We start from the raw sequence: 27,580 nt of genomic DNA, 5'->3' as shown, positions 1-27,580 counted from the left end.
ACAATCTTCACTTCCTGTAATCTCGCAATAGGTGCTGCCATCTTCGGCAGTGTATATACATCATAAAATTGACAACTTTAAATTGTAAACAATAATACGAAAAAGGCATTGAAAATAAAGGGATTGGAGTTTGTATAGCATTTTAAATAAATTGATCAATGCTATATTTACAAATATAAATTTTTCTAAGAAAAAATGCTGATTGATTAATATGAAAATTGAATATATAATTATTTCACTTTACCACTCCCTATATTTTAGCTCTTAAGATCGTTTTATATACCGCTAGTAAGTGCGGAAAAATCATATACATATAATCGTAGGTAAATGAATATTTTAACCTTTTTGTATCTTCCACTAGAAGTATACTCAATGTAAATAAATGTAATCGTATTACCTACGAAAAAATATTCAATTTAATCTAACCGAAAATTATAGTTTCTTTGTTTGCATGATTCAGTAGATAAACTTTAATTAGCCTGTGGCATAAATGTTCAAATAAGATGCTTATTCGCATACCTTACTAATCTTCATCATTTTACTAAATAGAAGACTATTATTTTCTTCAGCACGTTATAAAACATGCAAAAAGGTTTTCTCAATATGCAAGAAAAAAATATTTTACATGGACCGCCATTGCCCGATTTGGAATTCAAGAATGTAACATTAGGACAATTGATATTAAATCAATTAAGTATTCGTGGTTCTTGGGTAGCACAGGTAAATCATCTTTTATTACGTTAAAAACCATTTAGGAATAATATATTTACTTCATATTAACTGAAAATACAAATTTTTTCAGATAAATGCTTATACAGAAAAGTCACAAACTTTCAAAGATATTTTAGACATTAGTCGGAAATTGGCAATTGCCTTTAATAAAGAAGGACTAAAAAAGGATGATCGAATAGCTATATGTAGTGAAAACAATCTAGAATATTGTCCAGTTGTATGTGCTGCATTTTACTTAGGTGTTACTGTCTGCCCGTTAAATCCACTTTATACAGAAAGAGAATTAAAACATGCATTAAATATATCAAAACCAAAATACATTTTTGTATCAGCAATCGGAGCAAAGAACATATACAAGGTTATTCCTCAGCTATTCTGGTTACCAAAGCTTATAATGTTAACAGAAGCCATAGATAGTAAATTACCAAGTATTAAAACTCTAACGTCAAACATAATCGTTGATAACAACTTCCACGCCTGTTCTGTAGATGTTAATGATCACGTGACAGTTATTTCATGCTCTAGTGGCACTACAGGATTGCCAAAAGGAGTAATGTTAACAGACAAAAACTTTTTGTCTGTGATAAAAAATCTAGCAGTTGCATCGCCTAATATTCTAAATACAAATACAACAGGTTTAGCTTTATTACCATTCTTCCATGTGTATTCCTTTTCCGTGATGCTGGTAGCACTCGTTTTTGGAAATAAAAACGTAATTCTTCCACGTTTTGAAGAGAAACTATTCTTACATGCCATAGAAAAGTACAAAATCGAACACATAACTGTTGTGCCGCCACTTATGGTGTTTTTAGCGAAACATCCTATCGTAGATAAATATAATTTATCTAGCATTAAAGAGATTTGGTGAGTTCAATTATTTAGCATATCCCACTAGGAAATGATGTTTTATTTTATCAAAAATCGAGAATTCGTATCTCTTACTTAATTAGGTGTGGTGCAGCACCTTTATCTGAGGAAATTGCAAAGATGGTTGTAAAGAGATTAAATATGCCAATAATAAAACAAGGATATGGATTAACAGAAACTACTTTGGCAGTGATGAATTCACCTGATAATAATACGAAATATACAAGTGTAGGAACGTTAGTTCCAGGTGTATCAGGTAAAAACTAAACAGTTATGTTTTACGAATTTGTCTCTGATACCTTTTTTTAACATGTAGCTAAAGTAATACCAATTGACGGAGATGAATCAAGTAAACCCCTAGGACCAAACAATGTAGGAGAATTATGTTTCAAAGGAGATATAATAATGAAAGGCTACTGCGATAATGAACAAGCTACCGCGGCAACAATCGATAAAGATGGTTGGTTGCATTCAGGAGATGTAGGATATTACGATGAACAGGGCTATTTCTATATAGTAGATCGTATGAAAGAACTTATTAAATACAAGGGATTTCAAGTTCCACCGGCTGAATTAGAAGCAATATTATTAACCTGCTCTGAAATTAAAGACGCGGCGGTTATTGGACTACCGCATGAAGAAGCAGGCGAGCTACCGGTTGCTTTTGTTGTTAAGCAAGAAGGATCTAATATAACAGCAGAAGATATTATTAAATTCGTAAATGGTAAATTTTTTAACTAATATGCTAATTTTTTAATTAGCTGTTTCATATCTAATTAATAGAAAATGTTTCAGAACGTGTATCAAGCCATAAACGACTTCGAGGTGGTGTTAAATTTATTGAAAATATTCCACGAACTGCATCGGGGAAAATCCTACGACGAATCCTGCACGATACACTCAAATCAAAATTGTAAAAAATTTACAACAAAAAGGAATGAAACATTTCCAATTTAAATATATTCTTCCTTTATATTTACATTTGCTCCAAAGAGGCTTAAAAGATACTATAACTATAGATATTTGGTGAAATTGTATGGGAACATATTTTTAATTTACTTTTTACTAAATTATAAAAAGTTTGAAATGCAAGAAGAAAAAAGTTGAAATATTCTATTCCAGCCATATTCTCAAAATCTTTTAATATCCTATTTAAATATATATTAAAACATTTTCTATAAAGTTATAGACACTACTGTCCTAATTTTTGCTTTATTTCGTATGGTATATGATTTAAATACCATTGATGAGTTTGACCAGGGGCAGTAGCTAACACACCTTTGTCATTTGAATATGCTGTTTCTGCATTATAGGAATACTGCTCTCCATAAATGTCAGTTAGTGTGCCACCAACTGCGTAAAGAATAGCTTCAGGGGCACAAGTATCCCACCTTTTGCAACCTTTACTAGCAAACACATAAGCATGAGCCTTGCCTTCCATTAAAAGTATCACCTGTTGAATAAATAACAACAATGAAGTTATCTAAGAGACAATACGTCAACAATATATCATATATAAAATGCTACTAAATAACTAAAAAATGATAACTACACTAATTATATTACCTTATACCCTGCACCACCAACTCGTAAAACTTCATCAGGAGACAAAGCATTTATAGCTGCTTGAACATTGCTATCTGAATGTGAACTGAAAGAATGTAACATGTTTGTAACTTTCTGTTTAATACAACAGCAACCTCAACCATTTTAAAATCCAATTATACCTTGTAGTTGTGATTATTCTTTTTTCTTCTGGTGGAGGAGTTGGTGCAAATCCACCAAATCCTACACCATTAATACCCCAGAGAGTGCGTCCTAGTATTTCATTTTCTGTATTTTTATAATATGGTTGATGAATTATACCTCCAACTGCCCTATGTCCAACTGCCACTCCTACTAGTACTGTAACATGTTCCACAAGACCTTGCGCATACTCTGACGTTCCTAAAAATATCAATTCAATTTCATATACATACTTGGCAAATAAACTATGATAACATAAGATGATTGAAATAAACAATATACATATATACCATCCAATGGATCTACCCAAATACACACATCTTTAGGATCAATATCTTCCAGATAGGCTGGTAACTTTAATTTTAGTACTTCTTGATCCACATCTGTTACAATCCAATCAGACGGTACTTCACAGTTTGATGCTCCTTCTTCACCAATAATGGTAATATTTGGAAATTGCTGGCTTAATGAGGCAATAATACACCTTTGAGCACAACGATCAGCTTCAGTTTGTAAATCATCCTTGCCTTTCTCTACTATATTTAAGCTTCCATGAGCCATAACATCTCTTATAATTTTACCTGCTCTTACTGTAGCAGTTATAGAAGAAGCCACTATTCGAGATAATAAACAAGCACTTTGTGCCATTTTACAACTGTTTCGCTTAATATTAATAAATATTCACACTTCTCTTTTTAAAAGAGACTGAATATCTTATTGACAATGCTTCAAATATATACTACGCACATGATTGTGTCCAGTATCCGGATCACAAGCTATAAAAAAATTAAACAAAAAGTTTAGAAAGTAATGTTAACTCTCAAGGTTATATTGGGCAAAACACACAATAGATTCTTTCCAAAGTTGCATGCTAATTCTTTAATATAGTAGCAGTAAATTAAATAACAAAATTCTTCATACATATTTTTTTATACAACGGAAGCCTTAACATATGTATAAAGTGAAATATAATCTTTATTTCAATATTTATTTCTCCCCTCCCCCCTCCCGCCTATACTAGTATTATAATATTTCGAAAAATTATTTCCACCGAAAGTTTTTAATATATGTAGGTCACATTGTATATGATTTGTGAAAACAATCAACTAAAGACTTTTAGAACTATTTAATTTTATTTATTTCAAATCAAAGTATCAAATTTAAATATGCGTTGTAAGATAGAAATCATTTATTAAACTATTTCCTTTGTCTCATTGATAAACCCATTAATAAATTAGCACTGATTGTAAGTATATGTAATATAATTCTTCTAAATATACCTACATATGATTATTTCCAAATTGTAAAAAAATATAAACAACGAAAAATGATTTATTCGTGAAAAAAGATAAATATAGAAAGAAAAGTTAAAATACTTACAAATTTGTAATATCAGCTCAATTAAAAGAGCAATGTACAATATTATAACAAAGCAGATAACTACCCGTATAATAACATTGTACAAGCATTTAATTATGATATTAATCACAACGGATACCTACAATTTTTCAATATTATTTTTCTTTAAGCATATCGTAAAGATGTTATAAAAAGTTAGTATCATTTCTTTAATATCACAGATCATTTTATACCAAAGCCATCAAAGTCTCGCGTTCTGTCGTTCAATCTACTCTTTATGTTTATATACAGGTCCCAAAACATTAACAAATGTTCAATTATAGCAAGAGAAAGAGAACAATGACATTTTATAACTAGATTTTCAAAATAACAATCAGAAATTGTGATAAAGTGAGATTTATTTTATATTTTCTATTCGATTTCTATATCAAACTATAATGTATGGGCCTAACCTCAAATACGTTTCTACGCAATATAATAGTTATTACTGTCCAAAGGAATAAGAACAATGTTATATCATAAATTTATAACATTATCGATTTCATGTATAGTACAAGTTAGGAAATTGCATAATAATGTCATTCATTCTTTGACAAGAAAACGTATTTCATATTTAAGTTCTATGCAATCACCACAGTACCAAGACAACTCAAACTATTCAGATACAGAGAATGATGAGATGGATAAAATTCCTCTTTCACGTGACGAATATTTAATTAATACCGATCCAACATTTAGGGACAAACCTATAAGAAATCATTCGTCATTAAATAAAAGCAATCCATATTTAATAGATGATGATGTAAGCAATGAGTTTATTACATTGATTAAAGATGATTTATTAGAAAATATGAGTTACGTGATTGAATTAAATCCTAGCTATGGTTTATTAACAAGAAGGTTGTTAGATGTTGGTGTACCATTTATACATTTGTATGAATATCATGATCACTTTTATGAAGAACTACAAAGTTTAAAAATAGTCTTTCCTAATCGAGTTAACATAACAAAAGCAAATCTTCTTGGGATAACCAAATGGTCAAAGTTATATGGGTCACTTACTGTATCTAATACATACTTACGTGATATGTTTAGTGATATACCAAAAAGAAAATGGGAAGAGAAAAGTAGTATACAAGTAATTGGAACAGTAACTAAATGTGCATTTATAAGACATTTAATATTAAGTATAATATTTCAAACAGGCTTCATGATGCATGGAAGGGCAATTTTTTATCTTGCATTATCACCATCTATTTGGAATGTCAGTACTGCTACTTTAGACTTTTTTTTTTTATATATATATATATATATATGTCAAAACAGTTTGTAACACTTTTACTTAAATGAAGCTTAAGAAACTTTTATATTGCTATAATTGTTGATTTGTTGTCTTTTTAGAAATTGACATGCCGCAATAAAAGAAATGTATCTTTACATACTCTGTTTAACATAGTATTTAATTCTACAATGTTTGGAACATTAGATAGGCAAGGATTTCTACCAATGCGAAAAATCAAAAAATCAAGGACTACAAAGCTTACATTTGAGGATGATGATGAACTATTTTATGTTGTTAAATTGGAACCAAAATCTAATATTTTATCATTATTTGGTGGAAGGGAACAACTGGTGTATTTGTGGCATTTTGTTCGACATTATTTATATAAGCCATCAATGAAGATAATACCAACACTGGAGTGAGTATAACTGTACAAAAGTAACATTTACTCAGAATGTTTTTAAAATATATTAATATGTAAATATTTTTATTAATATAAATGTTTTAGGAAAATAATGCCAGGTTTTGGTCTAAAATTAATAGAAAAAGATTATAATATATTTACTCAGTTCGATGAATTAAGTATTAATCAAATCATTGATATTTATATGGAGCTTAGAGCTTATCCAGGATTTAATGACAGTTCCTTTTCAGTAAGTGGAGATGATGTTAGAAGAATATATGATCCATTTATGGAAGGAAAATGTAATTAATCAGTTATGAATGTGATGAAGCACTTAATAAACATAAAATACAGTAAATATGATGTTTTCAGTTAATAATTTTTATATTCAAAGTTCATACATTTTATCTGTATTAGAAAAAGAATATAGAACTGTACACAGAAAAGTAGTGGGAGTGAAACTTGAATTACCAGTAAATGCTTAATGTTGATTGGTCATTGATTTTGACTTTCTTATTGTATTTAACTATACTTGCCCTTGAAATCCCCAGTCACTCCAGGGTTATTTCAGGTCTACACTACAAAGTGTCAGCATCTTTACTTACTTTTTTTTATAATTGAAGTTTACTTGATTATGTCTATGTTAGCATTAATCAAAAAATTTAAATAATTTAAGAAGGCCAAATACTTCTTCCAATTTTATATGGAGATCTTATTATATTATACATAAAAAATGAAGTGGATAGTTTTTGGTATCACATTAATAATATGCAATTATATAATATCCTGTCAGGATATTGTATTTCCAAATAATGAAGAGATATCTCACGTGAGCGGCAATGTAGCGGTAATTATAATTAAGGGGCATAAGGAAGGAGACTACTAATAATATAATATAACGAAAATCAATGTTTTTCATTTTGTTTTAGATAACAGAACGTATTCCAGTGGCTGCACCAAATATATGCCCCAAAGACATGCTTCTTTATCCTGGAGCTGGGAGTAAAAGTACATGGGTATGCGATTGTAGACCTAGATTTCTGTATTTTCCATTGAATGATAGCTGTTATGAAGCATATAGACAAGGACCTTGTGCACCACGGAATTATGTTGTACTTCCTAAGGATGAAGTTATACCGAAATGTGTAAAAAATCCTTGCCTGGAAGATGGCTTAGTACAATATAATAATACATGTTATCCTCTAAGAACTAGAGGTGGCCCTTGTGCCCCTGATGGAGTAATAGGAGTGAATGAAACTACATTTGACTTAGAATGTATGTCAATAGACATTGCACCGTTCGTAATTATTGATCCGCCTTTAAGAAAGTGTCCCGTGGGAAGCCGTAGGAATGCTCTTGGAATATGTAGAGTAATTTTAACCTAATATGTTTCTATTTAAGAAATTTCTGTTTTCTTAATAACCTGGTATTTATTTGTTTGGCCTCTTTCACATAATAAATATCAATATATTATTATAATTCTGATATATTATGAGAATATATATAACATTTATATTTACAAAATATAGTTCTTACTACATTTATGTATGCTTATTTATAACATGGAACTCTTAATTTACATACATACGTTCATGGAATATAATTGTGTATATCTATACTTACAAATATCACCAATTGTACATGTTCTCTATGTAATATATTTCTCAATACTATATTTTAATGTAATTTATATCATTATTACATACTGTATATACAATTGGGCAGAAATATAATACACAATAAAAAAAACTAAGATACTACCAGTTAAATTAAACCTAAGTCCTAATTTAGAGCATAGATCGCAATTTTATACAGTCTTGATATGTATAAACACAAAGGTATAGCTAGTAAATTATATCTTTTAAATATAAGCCATATTCATTTCAACATTATAACTTCTTACTTCTGTAGATACAGTTTTACAACTCCTTAATAGATTAAATAATTCACCTTGGATCACATTAAATGTTTATGATTATATTGATTACAACAAAGTGTGCGTTTGGCAAACTGACTTCATAGGGTATAAATATTTCTCTGAAGAGTAAGAATAATAGAATAAAAAAATACTACCATTTTAAGAGTTTTAGGCGATCAAAATTTTTAAGTTGATTCTTGTATTTCGTTACTTCTGGCAGCTTCTATTAATCTTTGTCTTTCTCTGTACATTGAAACCTTCATATTTTCTAATTGATGATATCGTAACAATTTTAATACTGCGAATACCGACAGGCCAACCCAAATAGACAAACTGGTCCATGTACCAAATTGGACTGCAGCTAATTCAATGTGAAAACCAGTTGTGTCTATACCATCAGCTTTGTCAATGTCATTCCCAGCTGCCAATTCGCAAGATGGAAATCTTTTGGTCATACATTGACACCAAGTCATAAATCCAAGCGTAATAATAATTGCAGCGATTAAAGCGATTGTTGTAAGGAATATTGAACTGACAACATCTATGAATGCAGATAGGAAGGAACTATCTTCTCCACGGTACATAAGCAATGAAAGCCGATAAATTTGAACCGCAGATGTTAACAACAACATCAAACCAACAAATATCGTGTAATTACAGTAAGCTTGTGAGGCCCAATTTACTACAAACTGACCGTCTGATTCTTGCCAAGTTCCTGTTGAGAACAACAGACAATGTCCTCTGTAAACAAATGTTGATCAGTGCATAACATATCTATTTCCATGTATATACATTCTAATAATATTTGTTATATCGAGGCTCGGTTTTATTTAGAATGACAACTACCTAAATTCGTCTTCATGCAAACTCATTGGTATGATGATACAAAGTGATAAAACAAGAGCTACGACATATCCAGATATCTGACTAAGAAGTAGGATATTGGTTAGTGCCATCTTTCAAATGACAAATGAAAATTTCTTTGTTATCTGTGGGAACAAAGAATATAATCCTTAATTAATTTTTAGCAAATTATCAAACAATCCGAATGACAGATCAACCGATTTCCACATACGTGAACTTATTAGTAAATTATATACAGAAATTACTATGAACGTAGACACATTCAGGCTAGTAAACATTTTAAAAATATCTTACATCGATTACATTGACTTTTAAAAAACCATGATTAAACGATTAACTTTTAAACGATATTTAAGAAGAGCGAATTGTTTATCGAAAAACAATTGTTCATGAAACACGAATAATACATAACAAATAATTTAAATTGTTGAAGACAAGAATAAAGATATAAATGCTTCGTACTTCGATTCGGTTTAAAGAGCAATTTGCATGTGCATTTAAAAAAGAAACACAATAAAAAGAATACATCTAGTTGTTTGTCGTACGATCTTTTCTTCCAAAAAATCATATTCTTTCGTGCATATGCATTCAAACGCCTATATAGTAATATTATAATAAAAATAATTTTCACCTATATCTTATACGTTTTAGAATTAACGAAGAACAAAAGAATTTTCCCTTAAATATCTTTCAAAAAGTAACATCCAGAAAAGCATAGGATACAATTATTTAATTACATTCCTCAACTTTTTGTATTATTTCATTCGTTGTAGGAAAATAGAACTGAAGATGCCCGCGTTCATCAATGCAAAAAACTATGAAAATAGTTGAACATGATAAAGTTTTTACATAAGATCTAGGAAGAAAAATATAAAACGAAAAATCCATCGATACGGGAAAGGGGAAGGAACATTGGAAAACAGAGGTATCGGTCCATCTCTCTCCATAGTCAGCTGATTTCAGTCAATGAGACACCAGTGTTTCATTTCATAGTGTTTGTCCGATAGTCAGAATTCTATGTATGCGGGCGTGCGTGTGTGTATGCGTGTGTAGTTGCATCCGAAGGAAAATATTACGCAGCTAGAACCCCGTTATATCCGAATCACCGTATTATGTTAAGGATCATTGCACCAAAGTGGACACGTGTTGGAAAGATGGAATTCACGTGGATAAATTGCTGTTCCTACACCGTGCCCGAATAACAGGCCTAATAACGAGACGCATGACGAGAGTTACTTTCGAAAATTCCATGTCTTTCATAGATTAGATAGTAAAACGTGGGTAGAAAATATGTCTTGGTTGGGATGCATTCCTTGGTCTCAGGGGATCAAGAAACGAGCCTGCAGGTATCTCTTACAACGATATCTGGGTCAATTTTTGGAGGAAAAATTGACATTGGATCAGCTCACTGTAGATCTGTACAATGGAACTGGTCGTGTAACCAATGTCAGCCTTGATGTACAGGTACTGTCATTTTCTTTGTTTTATGTTTCTTTGTTAGCCCTCAGCTAAAAATAAAGATATGGCAATTACTTTAGGCCCATGCGTGAAGTTATTTGTTTGCCCGTAATGACATTTAAAAGTGAATAAAAAGATTTATAAATATGCATGTGAATTTTTTTTTTTCAACAGGCCCTTAACGAAATGGGAGAGCAACAACAACTTCCATTAGAATTTGTCGATGGTTTTGTATCAGAAATGTCTGTTAGCATACCATGGTCAGCTTTGCTTAGTGAAGCTAGTTATGTAGAAGTTACCAGTTTAAGATTAACCGTTCAGCCTAGACAGAGAGCAAAAACTGGAACTTCGATGTTTGAGTCTATGTGGAGCTCTATGACATCCAGCATGCAACTTGCGCAAGAGTGCTTACAGGAAGATGCAAAAAATGCTGGAAATTCACAGCCATTAGAAGGAGTTGAATTGTTTGCACAAACAATAGATTCAAGTAAGGATTTGCAAATGTTTCAGGAAAGTGGTGATGAGATATTGTTAGAATATATATAATATTTATGTATTTCAGTTTTATGTAGGGTGAAAGTAAGATTTATAGATACTGTAATACGTTTGGAACATGTGCCACTAGATTCTTCAACGGGGGTTGCAATAGAAATGTGTATAAAAAATCTTGAATATTCGGACGAAGCAGGCTTAGATCCAAGCAGTACTTCATTAGATCCTAGTCAGTCAACAAAAGGATATGTTGTGTCAGCATTCACAACAAAAAGATTTTATTTAGAAGGTGTGACGTTCCACACAGATGAATTTCCATCTCGAGCAAGAACTTTCTCTAGAAGCATTATAACAACAAGCAGAGGTTCTACACCGGATTCTAAAGTAACATCTTTTACTAGATCTAGCAAGAAAAGTCTGTGACTGAAAATTTTTTAAGGAAGTTTTCCTTTACAGAATTCAGATGGTCATTTTTCTTCTGCACAAATATCTCCTACTCAAAATATGCAAACTCCTCCGGAAGCAAATATTATTAATAATTTAAGCGAATCAAATCCTATAATGTTCGCTAAGTTAGCAGGCAGACAGGAAATAAGATTAAAATTAAAGCAAGGAGAGGGTGTTTCAGGACCAAAGGTAAAACTTAATTATTAATTTGGTTTATTTAATATAAAAAAGAATAATGGCTTCAAATTATAACGTGTTTGGTATGAAATAAAAGAGAACTAATTACTTCAGGTAGAATTAGAAGTGACATTGGGGTCCTTTACTTCATTTTTAAGTCCACGACAAGTGCATGTGTTATTGGAATTAGGGCATGGACTGGCTTCTCCAGATTTAGAAGATGTTAGTAATGTTGCGCCAAGAGCGTGTACGGAAAAGCCTATGGCTGGTAGTGACTTTAATCGGGTGGAACGAGAACTTATTCATCAAATACATCCAACTCAAGGATTACGTTCAATGGTATACTATAAAAGTTGTAATAGTGCAATTTCAAAAAATTGGAAAGAATATATTATGCTCAAAAAAATTTTCTAACAGGATTTAAGGCATGCACAAGGATGGTCGACAGCATCTTTAGATGAGTCAGATAATAAAGACGAGTTTTTACCGATGCGGTTACCTGGCTCAACATCGATGAATGATTCGATCACAAGCAATAATATTAGCATGGACGGGAGTATATTATCTAGTAGTATTAGTTTAAAAAATTCAGCAACAAATTTACCAAAGCAACAGAAACACAGGCATAGTGTGGATAATGGTCCATCTGCTGAAACATCTCATTTTCACGTAAGGGTATCTTCCATAGCTGTAATCCTACTACACGAAGACATACTAACCACGTGCGTAGAAGGAGGTGGTTTAACGTGTTCCAGTATACGTCAGATGAAAAATTCGGCGGACGAATTTTTCAAACAATTAGGAATGTTCAGAGCTGGAGGATATGGAAACAAAGACTTTGATAAGGCATCAAAAGTACTGTTAGATGCTTGCCATTTAAGTCATATTAGGTATTTAAAATTAGTATATGACAAATGAAATATGAAACCTCGAATCAAGTCCTTTATTGCTTATTATAGATTACTCGCTGCGCCGTTAGTAATTGAAGGGAGAGAAAAAAATGTTTCGTGGTTCTCCGTAGTATCTGGGACACTAACTTTAGCTAGCTTAGAAATTGTAGAATGTTTAATTGATTCAAATAATTCTGGAGCAAACGTGACTCCACCAACCGAATTTGTTGAACTGCTTACATTTCCAAAGGAGGATTCAACGAATTTTGGCTTCGCTAATAAAACAGACTTTAAAATGAAATTTAAATATGTAGAGCACATTGAAAATACAGGATATTCTCAATTATTGAAATGTGCAGATCCACATACAACGATTGAGTAAGTATATATATGTTTGAAACATGTTTAGTTTGACTTGATTTCATCACATTTTTCTACTTTTAGTATCGTATTGGAACCGTGCAAAACTGAAGTGGATATAACTATTGTAGATAGGATATGTGCCCTACTTAATCCGCAACCTATCTGCGTTTGTAATACCGTATCTAGTAATAAGAATACAGTAAGTTACCAGTTTGTATTATTACTATATTAATCTACTAAACTGTGCAGTTTCCATTATTTTCTTGCTATATAATTTTTAGAATCAACAAAGTTTGTTTTATCAAGCCATAGAAAGTCCCACTTTGTCAGACTTTGCTGCTATGATAAACGTATCTTCGTCGCAATGTACAATAAAATTAAGGTAATTTACATACACGTACATAGAAACAAAGATCCATTGAAATTATAAAACATTTCATGTACAATAATTTAAAAATAGGTTTCCAATACCAGATTTGAGACCTTTGCACGATATGAATCGGGCACCATGGTGGAAGAGATCAGTGAGAACGGATTACATGATTTTGAAAATGACAGATGCACAAATTCATTCTCGCCCGCATTCAATTTTCTCGCAGAATCGCCCGCATTCTGTGAAAAAACATTTCGAAATTCAATTCCGAAAGTTACTGCTTTCGTATGCAGAAACGGAGACAGACGTTCCATTAAATATAGGCAAAGTTACAACTCATGAAAAAAATAATGCATCGTGTCAACAAGTTAACGAAGGATTTGATTGGGCTAGAATAGTTATTACGATCTATCCGCAACGTTTAAGCGATCAGCTGGAAGATAGCTCTGAAGGGGATCCAGATTCTAGTTTCGATGAAACTCTAGAAAATACGCCTAAACATCAGCCATCCCCGTTCAGTTCGAAGCGTATTATTCATGAATCTGATACCCCTCATTCGAAACCCCCTACACAAGGCGACAAGAATGATTCGGAACAAAGGTTTGCATGATAGTATCTTTTAATCTATGAAAGCATGACGCGACTTACATCTGACTCTATGAATTCGACAGAGAGGGCGAAGAATTAATCATACCAGGAAGTCGAGAAGAGATGTTAGAGTTTATGGACGAAGGCATCCGTAGTTCCAGAATACAATTAGAAATTAACTTTCCGTGTGTTTCCGTCCAAATACCATCGAAACATCTCTATGAATTGCTATACAATAGATTCAATACCGATCTTTTTTTATGGAAACCATCGGCGCCAAGACCGAAGTATGGTACGCACATGGAAAATCACATAGGTCTCGATCTGGCATCCACCTTGTTGCAAGAATCTGTTTATCCTAGGTAACCAACATTAAAAGCAGATAATGTAATTTTTATATATTCGATTAAAAAGATGAATGATATTCTGTTTTAAGATTTAGCACGTGTAAAAGCAGGATTCAGTATGATTCCGATTCGGACTCGGAGGAAGGGGGTATATTTTATTCTGCAGCCGACAAACATTACAGGCAACATCAAAACAACATGTCGAGGAATGGTCAGAGCAATCTAGCACTAATTTTGAATATAGATCAAGGTCTCCTCTGTATGTATACTCCTGTTCGTGACTCAATGCGCAACGTCATCCCTGGGCAGCAAGGCGAATTGATAATTCGATTGGAAGATGCGACGATATTTTCGGTAACCGCGTACAAAGGAAATTCAAATCTGGGTTACGTTTGCGCCATGATAAGGGGGATGTCTTTGGATCATTGTGGATTAATGACGACTCCTTTGCAACCACCGTCACTGAGACCTATTAATAGCGACATTCCGCAACATTGTCAAAACACTATATATAAAAGCGGGCTAAACGAGAACGTAATGGGAACAAACAATAATGATGATATGGTGATGCTCGCTATTAGGATACAAGCTGCTCATCAAACGCACCGCATTAAAGTTCGTTTCTTTTTTCTTTTTCTTTTCTTTTTTTTTCCCCCTCTTTTTCTCTCTTTTTTTTCTTTCTTCTTTTTTCTTTTAAACTCCGAATAAAATTATCATTTTCATTAATCGATCGGATAATCATAAGTCGTTTTGAAATAGACTTTCAGAGTAGCGGTAGGCATTGCAAATGCTACATTAAGGCATAGAATGTGTAACACCGGCACATCATGGTTTACACAGTTAACAGATTGTTTGGACGTAGCCGATCATCCTGTTGCTGGATATTCTCCACCAGGAATTTTAACAGAATTACACTTGCATCTTTGGAATTGCACGGTCGATTACAGGTTCTTATTTTCATTGACTTAAGCAATATTCACTAAGCACAATAACGTAATAGGGAATTCACGTGATTTCAGACCAATTCATCTGCCATTAAGGTCAATGGTAACTCTTGATAATTTTAGTGTTTCCAGCAATATTGCTGCGCATACAAACACTTCGACGTTATGTTTTATAGCAGAAGACATTGCCTTGTTCATATCTAACAAATTAGGGAAAGGTGTGGATCTACGTCGGGATTATGTGTGCGTAATGGACGTGGGATTGTTTGAATTGTCGCTGAGATTAAACGATAAAATGTGCGGTGGTGCACCTAGAGTGGATTTAAGGGCAAGCAATAACATGTTGCATGTTCGGACTTGTTCAGATTCGGCACGTGCTCTTATTCAATTGTTAACTTATTTTGCCAACGATGGAGATCTTTTGTCGAACATGGAAACCGCCGAAAGTAGTATTACCGTACCAAGTTCTGGCGACGAAGAAAGTCTTCTAGGGGATGAGTGTATTAACACTCTTAGTAAGAGTCAAGTTGAACGTGTCAACAGTTTGATGAAAGAGGCAATGGAAGAAACAGTAAAAGGTAATATCAAGTGGCGGAAGGGGAAACATCCTATATCTGTTATTTCGTAAGAATTATGTTACAGGAATACCTTCGAATACAGACGGTAATACGTTAGTGAATGAAAATCAGGTGGAAGTGTTTTTCTTCCCCGATGAGTCTCGTCCTGCTTCACAGACAGTACCTGAAATGTGTAAAAGTTCCGAGAAATGTACCAAAACAGAATGTAATATAGAAGCCGAGGATCTCAACGAAGATTTTTGTATATTAGGAGAAGAAGCGGGTACAGGAATCATGCCTAGGCATGGTGTTCCAGAAGTTCGTTGGCTTTGTCAAGAATCTTTAAGGATAATAGATAATCACTTCGCGGTTCCACTCGGTAAAACTGATCTGCTTAAGGCGCCAAGACATTTCCCAGCTCCAATTTTAAGGTATACCCTTTGCGAAATGACTCTGGTCTGGCACATGTACGGAGGAAAAGATTTTGAAGCTCTGCAACCGACAGCCAAGAAACAAGTCAGTATCAATGACATTATGGTTCGTCCTAACACGGCGCCTCAGGATAAGTATGCATCCTAGCCATTAAATATCGATGTGACCGATTCATATGCATTGTATGATATATATATATATATATATATATCATTTACGCTTACAGAACTAGGTCACCATGGTGGGATGGCGTAGCTTTCAATAAGTCTAATTCGAACGAAGTACATTTTGGAAGTGCGCCAAATTCGCCGCGTGGAAAATGTAAAGAAACAACCGATTGGCAAGTAATGGGAGGTTCTGGCCGCCGTCATGATATTTTAATGGAACTTCAGTTGAATAAAGTGCGCTTTCAACACGAAGTTTATCCGGAAAACACGACAGAAGCAGCAAGACAAATATTATTGGTAAACGAGATAGAAATCAGAGATAGACTGGCATCCTCGCATATCAACAAGTTCTTGTATCAATATAGTAGTGAAGCAAAACCGAGACAGTCTCACGCGAACATGTTCGCCATGAAAGCGGTGCATGTCAGACCGGACCCAAGATTAAGTGCTCAAGAATGTTGTTTAAAACTCAGTCTACTGCCGTTGCGATTAAATATCGACCAGGATAGCCTACTGTTCTTGATAGAATTTTTCAACGAATTGGGTAACGGTTCGAAGCAAGCTCAAGAAAATTCTAGCGCACCTAACAATTCGCAATCCGCCCCAGTGTCCAAGCAAGGAACACCGACGCATCACCCACCGGTTATGAGTGTGAACGATTCCGCGCCTAACGCACCAACGCCAACGAATACATCGCAAAACGATAGCGTAGATCCCAACTTATTGATACTCTTGGAGGATGAATTGATGATCAAAGAAAACAATGTGAAGACGAAACCGACGCACGAAGTTCACGATGATTGTCAACCAATATATTTTAGGTAATATCAATAGAATTATAAATAATATTCGAATAATAGTTATAGACTAATGTCAATTTTTGATATGTAATATCGAAGCTTGATTTATTTGATTCGTGTTAGGAGTGTGATATTTTCCCCTGAAGTCCTTGTTCGATTGGATTATCATGGAAAGCGTGTAGACCTCACTCATGGGCCGTTGGCGGGGCTTCTGATGGGCCTGGCGCAGTTGAATTGCTCCGAATTAAGACTGAAAAGATTAACACATCGGCACGGACTTCTGGGATTCGATAAATTAGTAACGTTTTTACTTTCCGAATGGTTGCAAGATATAAAGAAGAATCAACTTCCAAGTTTACTTGGCGGTGTCGGTCCCATGCACTCGTTAGTACAATTGTGTAAGTATATGTTCGTCGTATTGTAAATAAAATTCAGGAACAATGTAATATATATTTAAGCACGATAATATGCTTGTTACAGTTCAAGGAATAAGGGATTTGTTCTGGTTGCCTATCGAACAATACCAGAAAGATGGTAGGATATTTAGAGGATTGCAACGAGGTGCGAACAGTTTCACGACGTCTACCGCAATGGCGGCGTTGGAATTGACCTCTCGGTTGATACACGCTATACAAAGTACAGCCGAGACAGCTTACGATATGGTGAGCCCTGGTCCAAGCGTGAGGCGTAAACACAAGGGACAGAAGGGACGCCGGAAAAGATATAGTCAGCCATTGGATATTCGAGAAGGGATGGCTAATGCGTATATGCTAGTAAAAGAGGTAAATTATTGGAATGATAAAATACTGGAGTATAAGATCGCTGATTTTACTTTTTAATTTCAGGGCTTAGGAGAAACGGCAAATCAATTAGTTCGTGTAGCTAGCGAAGAACACGAACAAAAAGGAGTCTCTGGTGCTGTAGGAGGTGTGTTACGACAAATACCACCGACCGTTGTGAAGCCAATTATCTTAGCTACAGAAGCGACGAGCAACGTTCTAGGTGGTATGCAATCGCAATTAGTACCGGATGCCAGACGGGAGGCAGCTCAAAAGTGGCGGCAAGATTCGAACGACGCGAATTGAAGTTGCTCCTCGGAACGATGATATAATTCGATGTCTCGATCGACTTTCGTGCAACACATGAGAATCCATGACGCGAACGAATGATTAATGTTGTAGGAGAGAAATGCGGTTGAAGTTCTTTTATCGAGATGAGAGATATACGAAAGATGAGCTCGATGACGAATAGTAAAATTGGCTCGATGGTGCATATGGCATTACGAAATCTTTTCGGACCTAAATCGCATAAATTTTGAAGAACGCAAAGTCATTTTTTAAATAATATAACACATTTATAACTAATTATATGTTTCAGTTTCATTGGTCTTGTTACATATTACGAAAAGATCGATCCAATTTATTATATTTATAGTTTATAAATAAAATATATATACCATCGTGAGCATCGTTTTCATAGCTTGTATGTATTTTTGTTCTAATAACGCGTATGTTTTATACCAATGACATGTATGTGAAAAATTTAATTAATAAAATTATGACGCTTATTATTGCATGCCACTTTTTGCGCGAAATGTAATTTATTTTTAAAATATAAATTCTAAATATCCAGGAAATCTCTGAATAATTATGTGCATACGTATTCAAATGGAATATAAAATTTACTTACCGTCGATATATCGTTGGTAACTGAAGTACATGTATCCACCGTTTACGATCCTTTTTTACAGATGTCGTAACGAGGAATCCTTGTAAATATACGCCCCCTTGTATCGCAGAGAAAAACTACGCACCGCATACGATAAAAAGTCTGTGCATTATCCGTGATTTTACTAATTTAATAAATGACGCGCGTGTGTTCTAATCGTAACACCTAACGTATAAAAGGCAGCGAAGAGGTTACAACCGATACGACCATCATATTTTTTACAGCCGATTCGTGGCTCAAACATGCACGGAAGATGCTGCCACCTATCGAGCATTCTAAGAATTACTGTATACTGTATATGTGTAAAACACGTTGTTTTCATAAGTTACCGTGGCAATAAACAATCCTTAAGGAACGATTCGAATCATGTCTACCTTAGATACAAATAAATAACAATAACAAGTTGAAGTTACAACGGTGAAGTTACTAACCTTATCTCTGCTCTAAATCATTTATTTATTTATTGTGAAATTACAAATGACCGAAGAAGTCGAAAGTCACGAAAGTTACGAAAGTGTATCAACTTATTCAGAAGAGGAAGATGATAGGTCGAAGAAAGAATCAACGTACGAAAGTATTCTTAAAATAACGCGAGAACACATACAGGAAGTACAACAAGAATTATGTCTAATCAAACTGTGTTGGCCCGAAGTTGACCGCACAAAAGATCTCTACCTGAAAACACTTCCGAATAGTTATTGTAGTGTCAGCGATAAAGAGAAGCTGCTTGCGTGGTACGCCGAAAATTTTCGACAACAATTTCACGTGAAATATCCAGATCGAAAACCGCTGTTGCTAGCGTGCGAAAATGAATGCGGTGTGCAAGTAAGTAAATTATTAAACGTACGATGAAGTTCAGGATTCGAATGAGACTGCGGTCTACGAATGGTTCGTTTCTATCGTTCCTCGTTTGTGGTTGAAAACCCTAACACCAGATTAGAATATAAAATTTACTTTAAGGCATCGATCATTTATGACTTTAGGAGAAATTATACATGTTGGAAAAAACGTATTGTTGTAAATTTCAGTTTTAATAATAATATACGTATTATCAAAGATAACATGCTCTATGGAAATTACGTAATTGGATCAAGGTTTGGATCATGGTGATGAATACGTATTTATGAAAATGCCAGTTGTTTGAATAATTTTATTTTTATTTATATTTCATTTCGTTAAAATTAAACATTTTGTAAGTATTAAAATAAAGGTATTAATGGAGACTCGAAAGTTAGTTTCGATTTATCGGTTCGTTCATCCTACGATAATTTTGTTTAATATTAGGTTATTTATTCAATACCGTCTTTCGCGTGATCGAAGATTTTCGCCTCTTAAAAAACGCAGAGATCGTCCGTCGGAATAGTTACAAATCGATATACGTCGTTGGCGCGATCTCTCGAACCGTCGCGTACTTGATTTTTAAATATTTCAAAATGGCGAACAACAGTAATGTACAGGGAATTAGTTCGCGTATTCTTTAACTGGATTTATCGTAATTAGCTGAGAAGATTCTCGAATGTTTATGTATGCATAACATATCATATATATTTACATTATACACTTTTTTCTGCACATTACAACACGTGTTTCGTTATTTCTCTTTATCTAAACAGTAAGTAAAACTTTTATACAAACGAAACGACGTTCGTGAAAAATATGTATGTATATTCAGTGCCAAAAAGAAAAGGAACGATCCGTCTGCGCAATCCACCTGCAACGAGGTACTCTTTAAAACAGACTTAACCTGTATTCTCGCGTTCAAGTATCTTCCGGTAAAGAAAGTTTCATTTCTCGTTACTCACGACTGCATACCTTTCGCTACATCTTTTCGGTAAAAAAAAAAGGATAAGTTAAAGAATTATGCGAATATTTCCTTGTTTTATTTGCTTCTTCTCCGTGTATTCGCTCGATGAATATTTGTTTCGACTCATTGTACAAAGGCATTGATTCTTCCGTATAAAGATTAAAACGTGTTTATAAATAAAATTATCAGCGTTAAGAAATTTTCTTCGAGTCGTTCAAGAGTATTCTTTTCAAAGGTAACGAGGAATGTCATTCTCGATGTAGACTAAGTTTTTCTCTCCATTATCGATATTTTATACTATTCGTTTGTTCTTGATTTAACGTAAGCAATGGAAATACAACTGTGTAGTAGGAATTTTTCTAATACACTCGAAACTCCTTCTAGAATCTAAATAATAAAAATAAATTTCGCTATACATTTATTTATATACGTTTTAAATGAACTACAATACATAGTATGCACTTTGCGCATAAGTGCATTGTCACAGTCTTATTTACACGTACTGTCATACAACAGTACTTTCGTTACTTTGGTTTCCTATTGTGTGTTACTTTTATAAATATACTTTGCTAACCGCAAGATTATTTCCCTTTAACGCGCATCTAACGTTTCGCGCGCTGCGTGACCACGATAGAAGGAACGATCGTTTCGTCGAACGATATTTCTTACTCCATAAAAACGTATCTACGAGGGAAGCTAAAAAGCAAACTTAAAAATGCTTCACATGGCGCGCATGGGAAATATAAGAAAAACGGGAACAAAAATAAATACACGAGAAAAAAATAAAAATTGTTTTTTTTTGGTGTGTGTGTGTGTGTATGGGGCGAGGGCGAAATAATCTTGCTGCAACAAAGTAACACGTAGAGTAAGAAAACGAAATAAGGAAATAGGAAATGTTTTCATAGTTTAAATCGGTTCTCTTGCAGAAATTCGTGTCTACTACTATCAGACGAAGTACACTGCCATATCCAGAACTGTACACGTGGCAGGGGTGTGGAAAATTTGTCAGTGACTACGTTGAGTACGAGCCTCTGGACAAAGCACTCAGTATGGTAAGTAATAAAACGTATTTTCGTAAAACACCTTATTTCGTAAAGATCAGCGACCAAGGTCCTTAAATATATATGTGTACTTTTATATATAATATATATTTTCTCACCGATATAACAAACACCTTTTTGTCGTTTTTTTTTTTTACTTTTTTTTTTTTGATGCAATTTTTTCACTTACTTTGCTTGGACCATTTAGTTTCGTGCGAGTCGCGTGCACATTATTTTAAATCTTATTATTATTTACCATACGTAAATAACGCGTTAACAGAACGAGAGGTAGAACTGTTTGGGATAAAAGCGAAGTCCACAATTAAATATCGCACGTACGCAGCTGTGTATTAGTTCTTTTTTCCCCTTAAATATATTCACGCAATAATTCGAATGTAACGGCAAAACTAAAACGTGTTCTCGACTGCAGATAATGCAGATTTGCTATCTTGATTTCTGACTTATGGCATGTAAAACTATCGCATCGGTCATGATAATGTAGCGGGCATTTCGTAAAAAATGTTGAAAACGCAATATCGTTCATCGGTCGACAAAGAATCTATGATCGATCTCTTTCCGCTTTTTCAACTGTATATGATCGTAAGGAAATTTTTCCCACCGCGCGCACACGCACGCACTTACGCTAACGTATCATGAATTTAATCGATAATTACACCTCTCTACAAACATTTTAATTTTTGTTATAATTACAACGGTTCATTTGTGATTTTGGTATATTCTCTTATGTACAAGATTTTAATAAGAAAACCGTTGCAGAATCATTACGATCCATTTTGATTTAGCCCGATTCTCATGTAAGATACCTCGTAAAAGAGAAACGAACAATCGAATAAGGAAAAAGTCAAAAATATAGAACAAATAAAGGGGAAAAAATGTAAATGAACGTAACTCGCTGAACATGAGGAACGGGCTCTAAAAACGCGTGATCGTGTATGATTCGTTTAAATAATTTGACGCAACAAGAAATCCATCAAACATGATAGAAGGCAAACACTGGTTTTACCTTTTCATACATTTTTTTTTTTGCACACATACACACACGCGCGAACGAATCGGAAACACGAGGTGTACTGATCCTCGGGAATCGGCGCGAACGAAACGACAAGAAATAGAGAATAGAACGAAAAGAATGAACGCGCCGTTTCATCAACGGGACGCTGAAAATTTAAAGACGATGACATGTCGCGTATAATAATGTTCGTAGAGCAACAACGAGCAGCAGTTAGTTACTCTCGTACAATCATTTTCTCTATCTGTTCGTGTCTGTTTCTGTTCGATTCTACCTATCCTTTCTCTCCACCTCGTGAATCGCGTGACGATCGCTAACACACTTTTTCTTAAGAATATACATTTACCATCACAGTTTGTCTCTCCTCTCTTCGCCTATTTTCTACTTTGTTTTTTCGTACTAGACCTCGGCTTCTTTTTATATGCCTTCATACTGTCCAACATATATTTGAGCTGTAAGACCTGAAGTCTTGTAACCGTGGGTTCGGAGCATTTGTCCATCAACCACTTCAAGAACTTTTCGCCGTGCCGGACCGCTTCCTCGAAGCTGTGCGGCACGTCATCGCCATACGCCTCGTGGTACCCTGTGGAGGCGGTGGCGGTGACGGTAGCGGTGGCGGTGACGGTGGCGGTGGCGGTAGCGGCAGCGGCAGCGGACTCCTCCATGTTCATGTTTCGTAACACGTTCTCACTGTTGTTGCTACAAAGTACATTGTCGAGCACGGCCCTCGTCTTGTTGAGCGATCTCTTGGCGACCGGAGTGGGCGCCGAGTGCGCCGAGTGCGTCGACGTTAACAACGGGAAACTGCACTGTTTGTACCACTGCCAGAACCACGAACCATCGTGCTGATTGAAGCTCGGAGTGAAACTCGCCGACTGTTGACCGAGTAACTGTTGCTGCTGCGTCAGCCACAGCCACAACGCCTCGTCCACCTTCTTGTTGTTGCTACTGCCGCTGCTCATGTGCCCGTCTTTCCTCGGTTTGCTGCTCGATCTTGGAATGCTGTGGGTCTCGTGTGTTTTCCGGGGAGAGGCGGGTACCAGGGTGGGTGGCGCTTCCGCGGCAGGTGGCAAGCTCTTTCTCGTGCTACATGATTTTGCGACCAGCGAGTCCATTTGCGTCGGTGCGATCGCTGACAGAGTATGCCTCTTGTTGTTGTTAGGCAAATTATTCATGTTGGCGAGGCACGCGTTTCCGGTGTTCTTTGTGTATTGAAGCCCGTTCTCGACGAGACCGACGGTGCTGCCGTGCGATAAAGCGGGCGTCATACTCAACAAATTTTTGGCAAGCGTGCCGGTTGTGCCTGATAACAGTCCCAATTGTTGCAGAAGCAACGAACTATTTTCCGGTCTCATGCCGGCCATGCTGGTCATCAGTCCTACGTAATCGATCTTCGGTTTGTTGTCCTGTTTAACATCCGTGTCGGTACAAACGTCACTCGCGAACGACGTGCTAGCGCTCGTTACCGTTGCCTGTGGATCTATTTTCAACTTCTTCGTACAAGGACCTTCGTCCTCGCTCGACAAATTCGCCGAGCCACTGGCCACGTTAGAGGATGTCGCGTTCGCGCCGGAAGACGAGGCGGGCGAGTGGGCCTCGCTATCCGGCGTCGAAGAATTTCTCGCCATGCCTCTGATCTTATGCTCGGATTTGCACCATCCGCGTAACGTCGATTCCGGTACACCGATGTCGCGAGCAACCGATGCTTTGCTCTCTCCCTCGTGGACTCTCTGTATAGCGTCGATCTTTTCGGAAGCCGAAAGCGCTCTCAAGGGGCGTTTACCCGGGCGAGCAGATTCACCTCTCATTCCGGTGAGGCGACTCTCTTTCGCGCCTTCCCGGAAACGATCTTCGAAATCTCCGTCCTCTGTTGTCGTTACGTTGATTCCTTCGTAGATCACTCGCGGATCTACGTTGGAGGTGTTGCGTTCCGTGTCACGCCACTTATCTCCAACGTCCGACGAGTCGTTCTCGCGAATACCTGTAAAAGTTACAAAGAGAGGGAATCGATTAGTATCGGTGTCCGAAGGTTTTTGCCTCGTGCCATGCTTAACGCGATTTATCGAGTGCTTCCAAGAGAACGCGATGCAACCGAGGAATCGCGCCAACTCTGTCCGAAATTACTTTTACGAATTCGCTAGGAACAGAGGTTAATTTCACGAAACGAACAACGTGGACGAGGAAAATGCATCGAGCGTGGTAATATCGATCGTCGAAGAAAATGTCGATGAGAAAGAGAGGTGGAAAGAGCGATGAAACGAGAGTTTCGGAAAATTCGAAAATGTCACGATGCTCGAGCGGAATTGGAGCGCGACGAGCGATGACGGGTGTTTCGCGTTTGTCCTTGACGGCCGTCCTTTCGTCGAATCGTTGCGTCGAGTCTGTCTCTGTGCGTGTGTGCGAACGAGTGTCTTTCTTTTATTGACACTGTCTCTTTCTCGCGAGCCGGTCGTCGCTGTATCTATCTCTGTCGCTGGCTCGAGAGTTGCGAACGCACGCACAACAGCGAACGGACAAGACAGAACTGAGAACAAAGAGGAGACGACCCACTACGCATTCGTAGACCGTTTGCGCGAACAAGACGGAGAATAAGCTCGCGGACGACGAATATATACAATACACACGTTCGACAAGAGAAAGAAGGATAGAAGGCGACAAAAAGAGAACCAAACGAGGAGACAAACGAACGCGCGACACGAAACGAGGAAAAGAAGACGACGATGTGTCGGAAACGCACGCTTGGAAAACGCGACGACGAAAATCGAACTAATCTGACTGACTATACTGGGCGCTACACGACTACCCGGTACGAACTCTCTCAGAGACACGATATCGCGTGTGTCTCTAGCCGCGTCTCTGTCTCGCACGAATTCATCTTTCTCATTCCTACCACTCATTCCTCGTGGTACAGCAATAATATCGTTTCCCGCGCGGACTGCGGATTGGCTGATGTGGCCGCAAGCGAAGAACACCGGAACACCAAAGCAACGTGCACCGTTTTACTCGTGCTAGCGCCGAGACGAGGACGTGTGTTTGAGATCGAGAGAACAAGAGAGAAAAGGGTAGATATGGAACGAGAGAAACGAAGAGACGAAAAGACAGGGAGCAGGAGGAGGTGGTCGACGACGGTGTACGTACGGGACTGAGTAGCGGAGAAGTGTGGCAAACGGAGCGAGGAAGAGAGAGAGAGAGCGCGAGAGAGAGCGCGCGAGAGAGAGAGAGTAACACTGCCACAAGCAAGGAGAAGGGAGGGCGGTAGACGAGGAGGGGAACCGCCCGACCGAGTTGTTTCATTCATAAAAAAGTTCTTTATTACTCTCTGTGAGCGCATGTGCTATTCCACGGAGGAGGACCTCCCCCGACCGGCGTAACCACGTTTACACACGGTATTATTTACTACTGCGCGAGATACGAATCGCTGCCACACGCCGTGGCAACGGTACGGCGTACGGATCTCTTCCGTATCGTTGCCCACTGTTATCGAGTTTTCTTTTCCATTTCGTACCACGTTCTTTCGACATAGAGTATCGGTTATCGGTCAACGTCGTGTCAGAAGCGTTATTCTATCGTCTATTATCGTCGCGATCGTCGTCTATTGTCATAGCGATCGTCGGCTATTATCGTCGTCACGGTTGAAAATCATTGCAATTCTACAAGGGCTGTTTCTCTCGATATCGAAATCACCTTACCGACGACGCTTGTCGATTGGAACGAGGCGATCGGCGAAGGACGATACTCGCACACACTAGCACGCACGAGTTCGCGAAGCTCTCTCTTACTTTATCGGGCACGTCGCGCGCGTGTGTCCCCTGTCTCGCGGACAAGCAATTGGAATTCCTCGCGTGTCCACACGCAGGTCCGATATAGTTGGATGGCGCGATCTGGAACGTGAACGTCGATCGATCGCCTTCTCGCGCGTCACAAGACCGCTCGAGGCTTGCTGTGACGTTTCGTGACAACGCTCAGAGAGAACGGACCAGACACAGGATAAAAGAACAGGAGAGGAAAAACACGAAAAAAAGTTGGAACGGAGCAAGCACGTTTATAAACGCGAAAGAATCTTTCCCTCGATCTCTTCTTCGTCCCTTTGTGTTTGGTGTCGCTTTTTCCCCGTAACCGTAACCGAGAAATTCGCGCGAGCGCGTGAAAAAGATTTCACAAAAAAGTTTCTTCTATTACGGAAGAGTGACATTCAGAAGAAGGGGAACAGAAAAAGAAACTTTCAACTTGGAACTAAAGTCGACGAATTTGGAAGCACTCCGTATAAATGGTGCCAAGCATGGCACGCCGGCACTGATCGATCTTCACTATTCACTTTTTCAATTCACTTTCTTCTCTTCACTCACAGTCGATAACAAGATTGTCGTATTATTAAAATTATTGTCGATGATTAAAAAATTTAAATAATTCTCGGATCGCGTTCCGTCGGCGCGTATCTCCGTATACCCGTAACGCGCGTTATTCGAAAAATCGCAACGATCGGAAAAATCGGAAAAATCGGAAAAATCAAAAAAATCGGAAAAATCGGAAAAATCGGCAAGCACTGATTTGAAATTATTCACTGATCATACGATGTATCTTGCAGCGTGCAAAATAATAATTAATAGTCGCGTGTGAAAACTGTAACACCAACGATCCTCACCTGATGATGGATCGACCTCGACTGAACCACCGTGGTTGCGCGCCGCGTCGCGTAACTCTTCTCTCGTCGACTAGCGAACTTGTGTGATGATCGCCACCGATCAGACGATCCGTCCCGTTCTAGAGCTCAC

The 27,580-nt window shown here is 36.7% G+C and overlaps 7 protein-coding genes and 1 pseudogene across 10 annotated transcripts; 5 read left to right on the top strand and 3 right to left on the bottom strand.

The window, feature by feature from the left end:
* Window positions 1-24: 24 nt before the first annotated feature.
* LOC132912911 (luciferin 4-monooxygenase) lies at window positions 25-2,578 on the top strand. Of its 3 annotated transcripts, XM_060970738.1 has the most exons (7): window positions 34-128; window positions 262-323; window positions 570-720; window positions 803-1,596; window positions 1,683-1,855; window positions 1,916-2,323; window positions 2,395-2,578. In XM_060970738.1, exons 3-7 carry the CDS (start codon window positions 583-585, stop codon window positions 2,514-2,516), a joined length of 1,635 nt encoding a protein of 544 aa, XP_060826721.1. In that variant the 5' UTR covers window positions 34-128; window positions 262-323; window positions 570-582; the 3' UTR covers window positions 2,517-2,578. The 3 variants fall into 3 exon arrangements, with proteins under 3 accessions (XP_060826720.1, XP_060826721.1, XP_060826719.1); XM_060970737.1 differs by lacking the exon at window positions 262-323 and having other exon boundaries at window positions 25-128; XM_060970736.1 differs by having other exon boundaries at window positions 91-323.
* Window positions 2,538-4,964, bottom strand: LOC132912929 (3'(2'),5'-bisphosphate nucleotidase 1). The gene is made up of 5 exons (XM_060970762.1): window positions 4,726-4,964; window positions 3,636-4,121; window positions 3,327-3,546; window positions 3,166-3,250; window positions 2,538-3,052 (listed from the first exon to the last, which is right to left on the bottom strand). Exons 2-5 carry the CDS (start codon window positions 3,991-3,993, stop codon window positions 2,792-2,794), a joined length of 924 nt encoding a protein of 307 aa, XP_060826745.1. The 5' UTR covers window positions 3,994-4,121; window positions 4,726-4,964; the 3' UTR covers window positions 2,538-2,791.
* A 31-nt stretch (window positions 4,965-4,995) lies between these two features.
* LOC132912949 (dimethyladenosine transferase 2, mitochondrial) lies at window positions 4,996-6,747 on the top strand. The gene is made up of 3 exons (XM_060970790.1): window positions 4,996-5,968; window positions 6,106-6,404; window positions 6,495-6,747. The coding sequence occupies exons 1-3, from the start codon at window positions 5,213-5,215 to the stop codon at window positions 6,697-6,699; spliced, it is 1,260 nt and encodes a 419-aa protein (XP_060826773.1). The 5' UTR covers window positions 4,996-5,212; the 3' UTR covers window positions 6,700-6,747.
* A 150-nt stretch (window positions 6,748-6,897) lies between these two features.
* Window positions 6,898-7,913, top strand: LOC132912943 (uncharacterized). Its single transcript, XM_060970785.1, has 2 exons — window positions 6,898-7,236; window positions 7,319-7,913. Exons 1-2 carry the CDS (start codon window positions 7,123-7,125, stop codon window positions 7,772-7,774), a joined length of 570 nt encoding a protein of 189 aa, XP_060826768.1. The 5' UTR covers window positions 6,898-7,122; the 3' UTR covers window positions 7,775-7,913.
* A 437-nt stretch (window positions 7,914-8,350) lies between these two features.
* On the bottom strand, window positions 8,351-9,473 carry LOC132912939 (transmembrane protein 179). Of its 2 annotated transcripts, XM_060970780.1 has the most exons (3): window positions 9,383-9,473; window positions 9,154-9,296; window positions 8,351-9,048 (listed from the first exon to the last, which is right to left on the bottom strand). In XM_060970780.1, the coding sequence occupies exons 2-3, from the start codon at window positions 9,261-9,263 to the stop codon at window positions 8,493-8,495; spliced, it is 666 nt and encodes a 221-aa protein (XP_060826763.1). In that variant the 5' UTR covers window positions 9,264-9,296; window positions 9,383-9,473; the 3' UTR covers window positions 8,351-8,492. The 2 variants fall into 2 exon arrangements, with proteins under 2 accessions (XP_060826763.1, XP_060826762.1); XM_060970779.1 differs by lacking the exon at window positions 9,383-9,473 and having other exon boundaries at window positions 9,154-9,376.
* Window positions 9,474-10,105: 632 nt separating this feature from the next.
* On the top strand, window positions 10,106-18,773 carry LOC132912896 (autophagy-related protein 2 homolog B). Its single transcript, XM_060970698.1, has 19 exons — window positions 10,106-10,635; window positions 10,804-11,116; window positions 11,192-11,505; window positions 11,578-11,757; window positions 11,860-12,084; window positions 12,163-12,635; window positions 12,705-13,013; window positions 13,080-13,197; window positions 13,280-13,380; window positions 13,459-13,971; window positions 14,043-14,321; window positions 14,396-14,921; window positions 15,066-15,253; window positions 15,326-15,828; window positions 15,893-16,373; window positions 16,466-17,227; window positions 17,330-17,604; window positions 17,687-17,988; window positions 18,052-18,773. Exons 1-19 carry the CDS (start codon window positions 10,462-10,464, stop codon window positions 18,289-18,291), a joined length of 6,276 nt encoding a protein of 2,091 aa, XP_060826681.1. The 5' UTR covers window positions 10,106-10,461; the 3' UTR covers window positions 18,292-18,773.
* A 553-nt stretch (window positions 18,774-19,326) lies between these two features.
* LOC132912864 (dynein regulatory complex subunit 7-like) lies at window positions 19,327-21,882 on the top strand (annotated as a pseudogene).
* Window positions 21,037-24,707, bottom strand: LOC132912916 (protein distal antenna). Its single transcript, XM_060970746.1, has one exon. The coding sequence runs from the start codon at window positions 24,614-24,616 to the stop codon at window positions 23,183-23,185; it is 1,434 nt and encodes a 477-aa protein (XP_060826729.1). The 5' UTR covers window positions 24,617-24,707; the 3' UTR covers window positions 21,037-23,182.
* Window positions 24,708-27,580: the final 2,873 nt, after the last annotated feature.

Source organism: Bombus pascuorum, chromosome 12 (assembly GCF_905332965.1).
Source record: "Bombus pascuorum chromosome 12, iyBomPasc1.1, whole genome shotgun sequence".
In the NCBI taxonomy this organism is placed as follows: domain Eukaryota; kingdom Metazoa; phylum Arthropoda; class Insecta; order Hymenoptera; family Apidae; genus Bombus; species Bombus pascuorum.
This window is presented reverse-complemented; position numbering and strand designations above follow the sequence as displayed.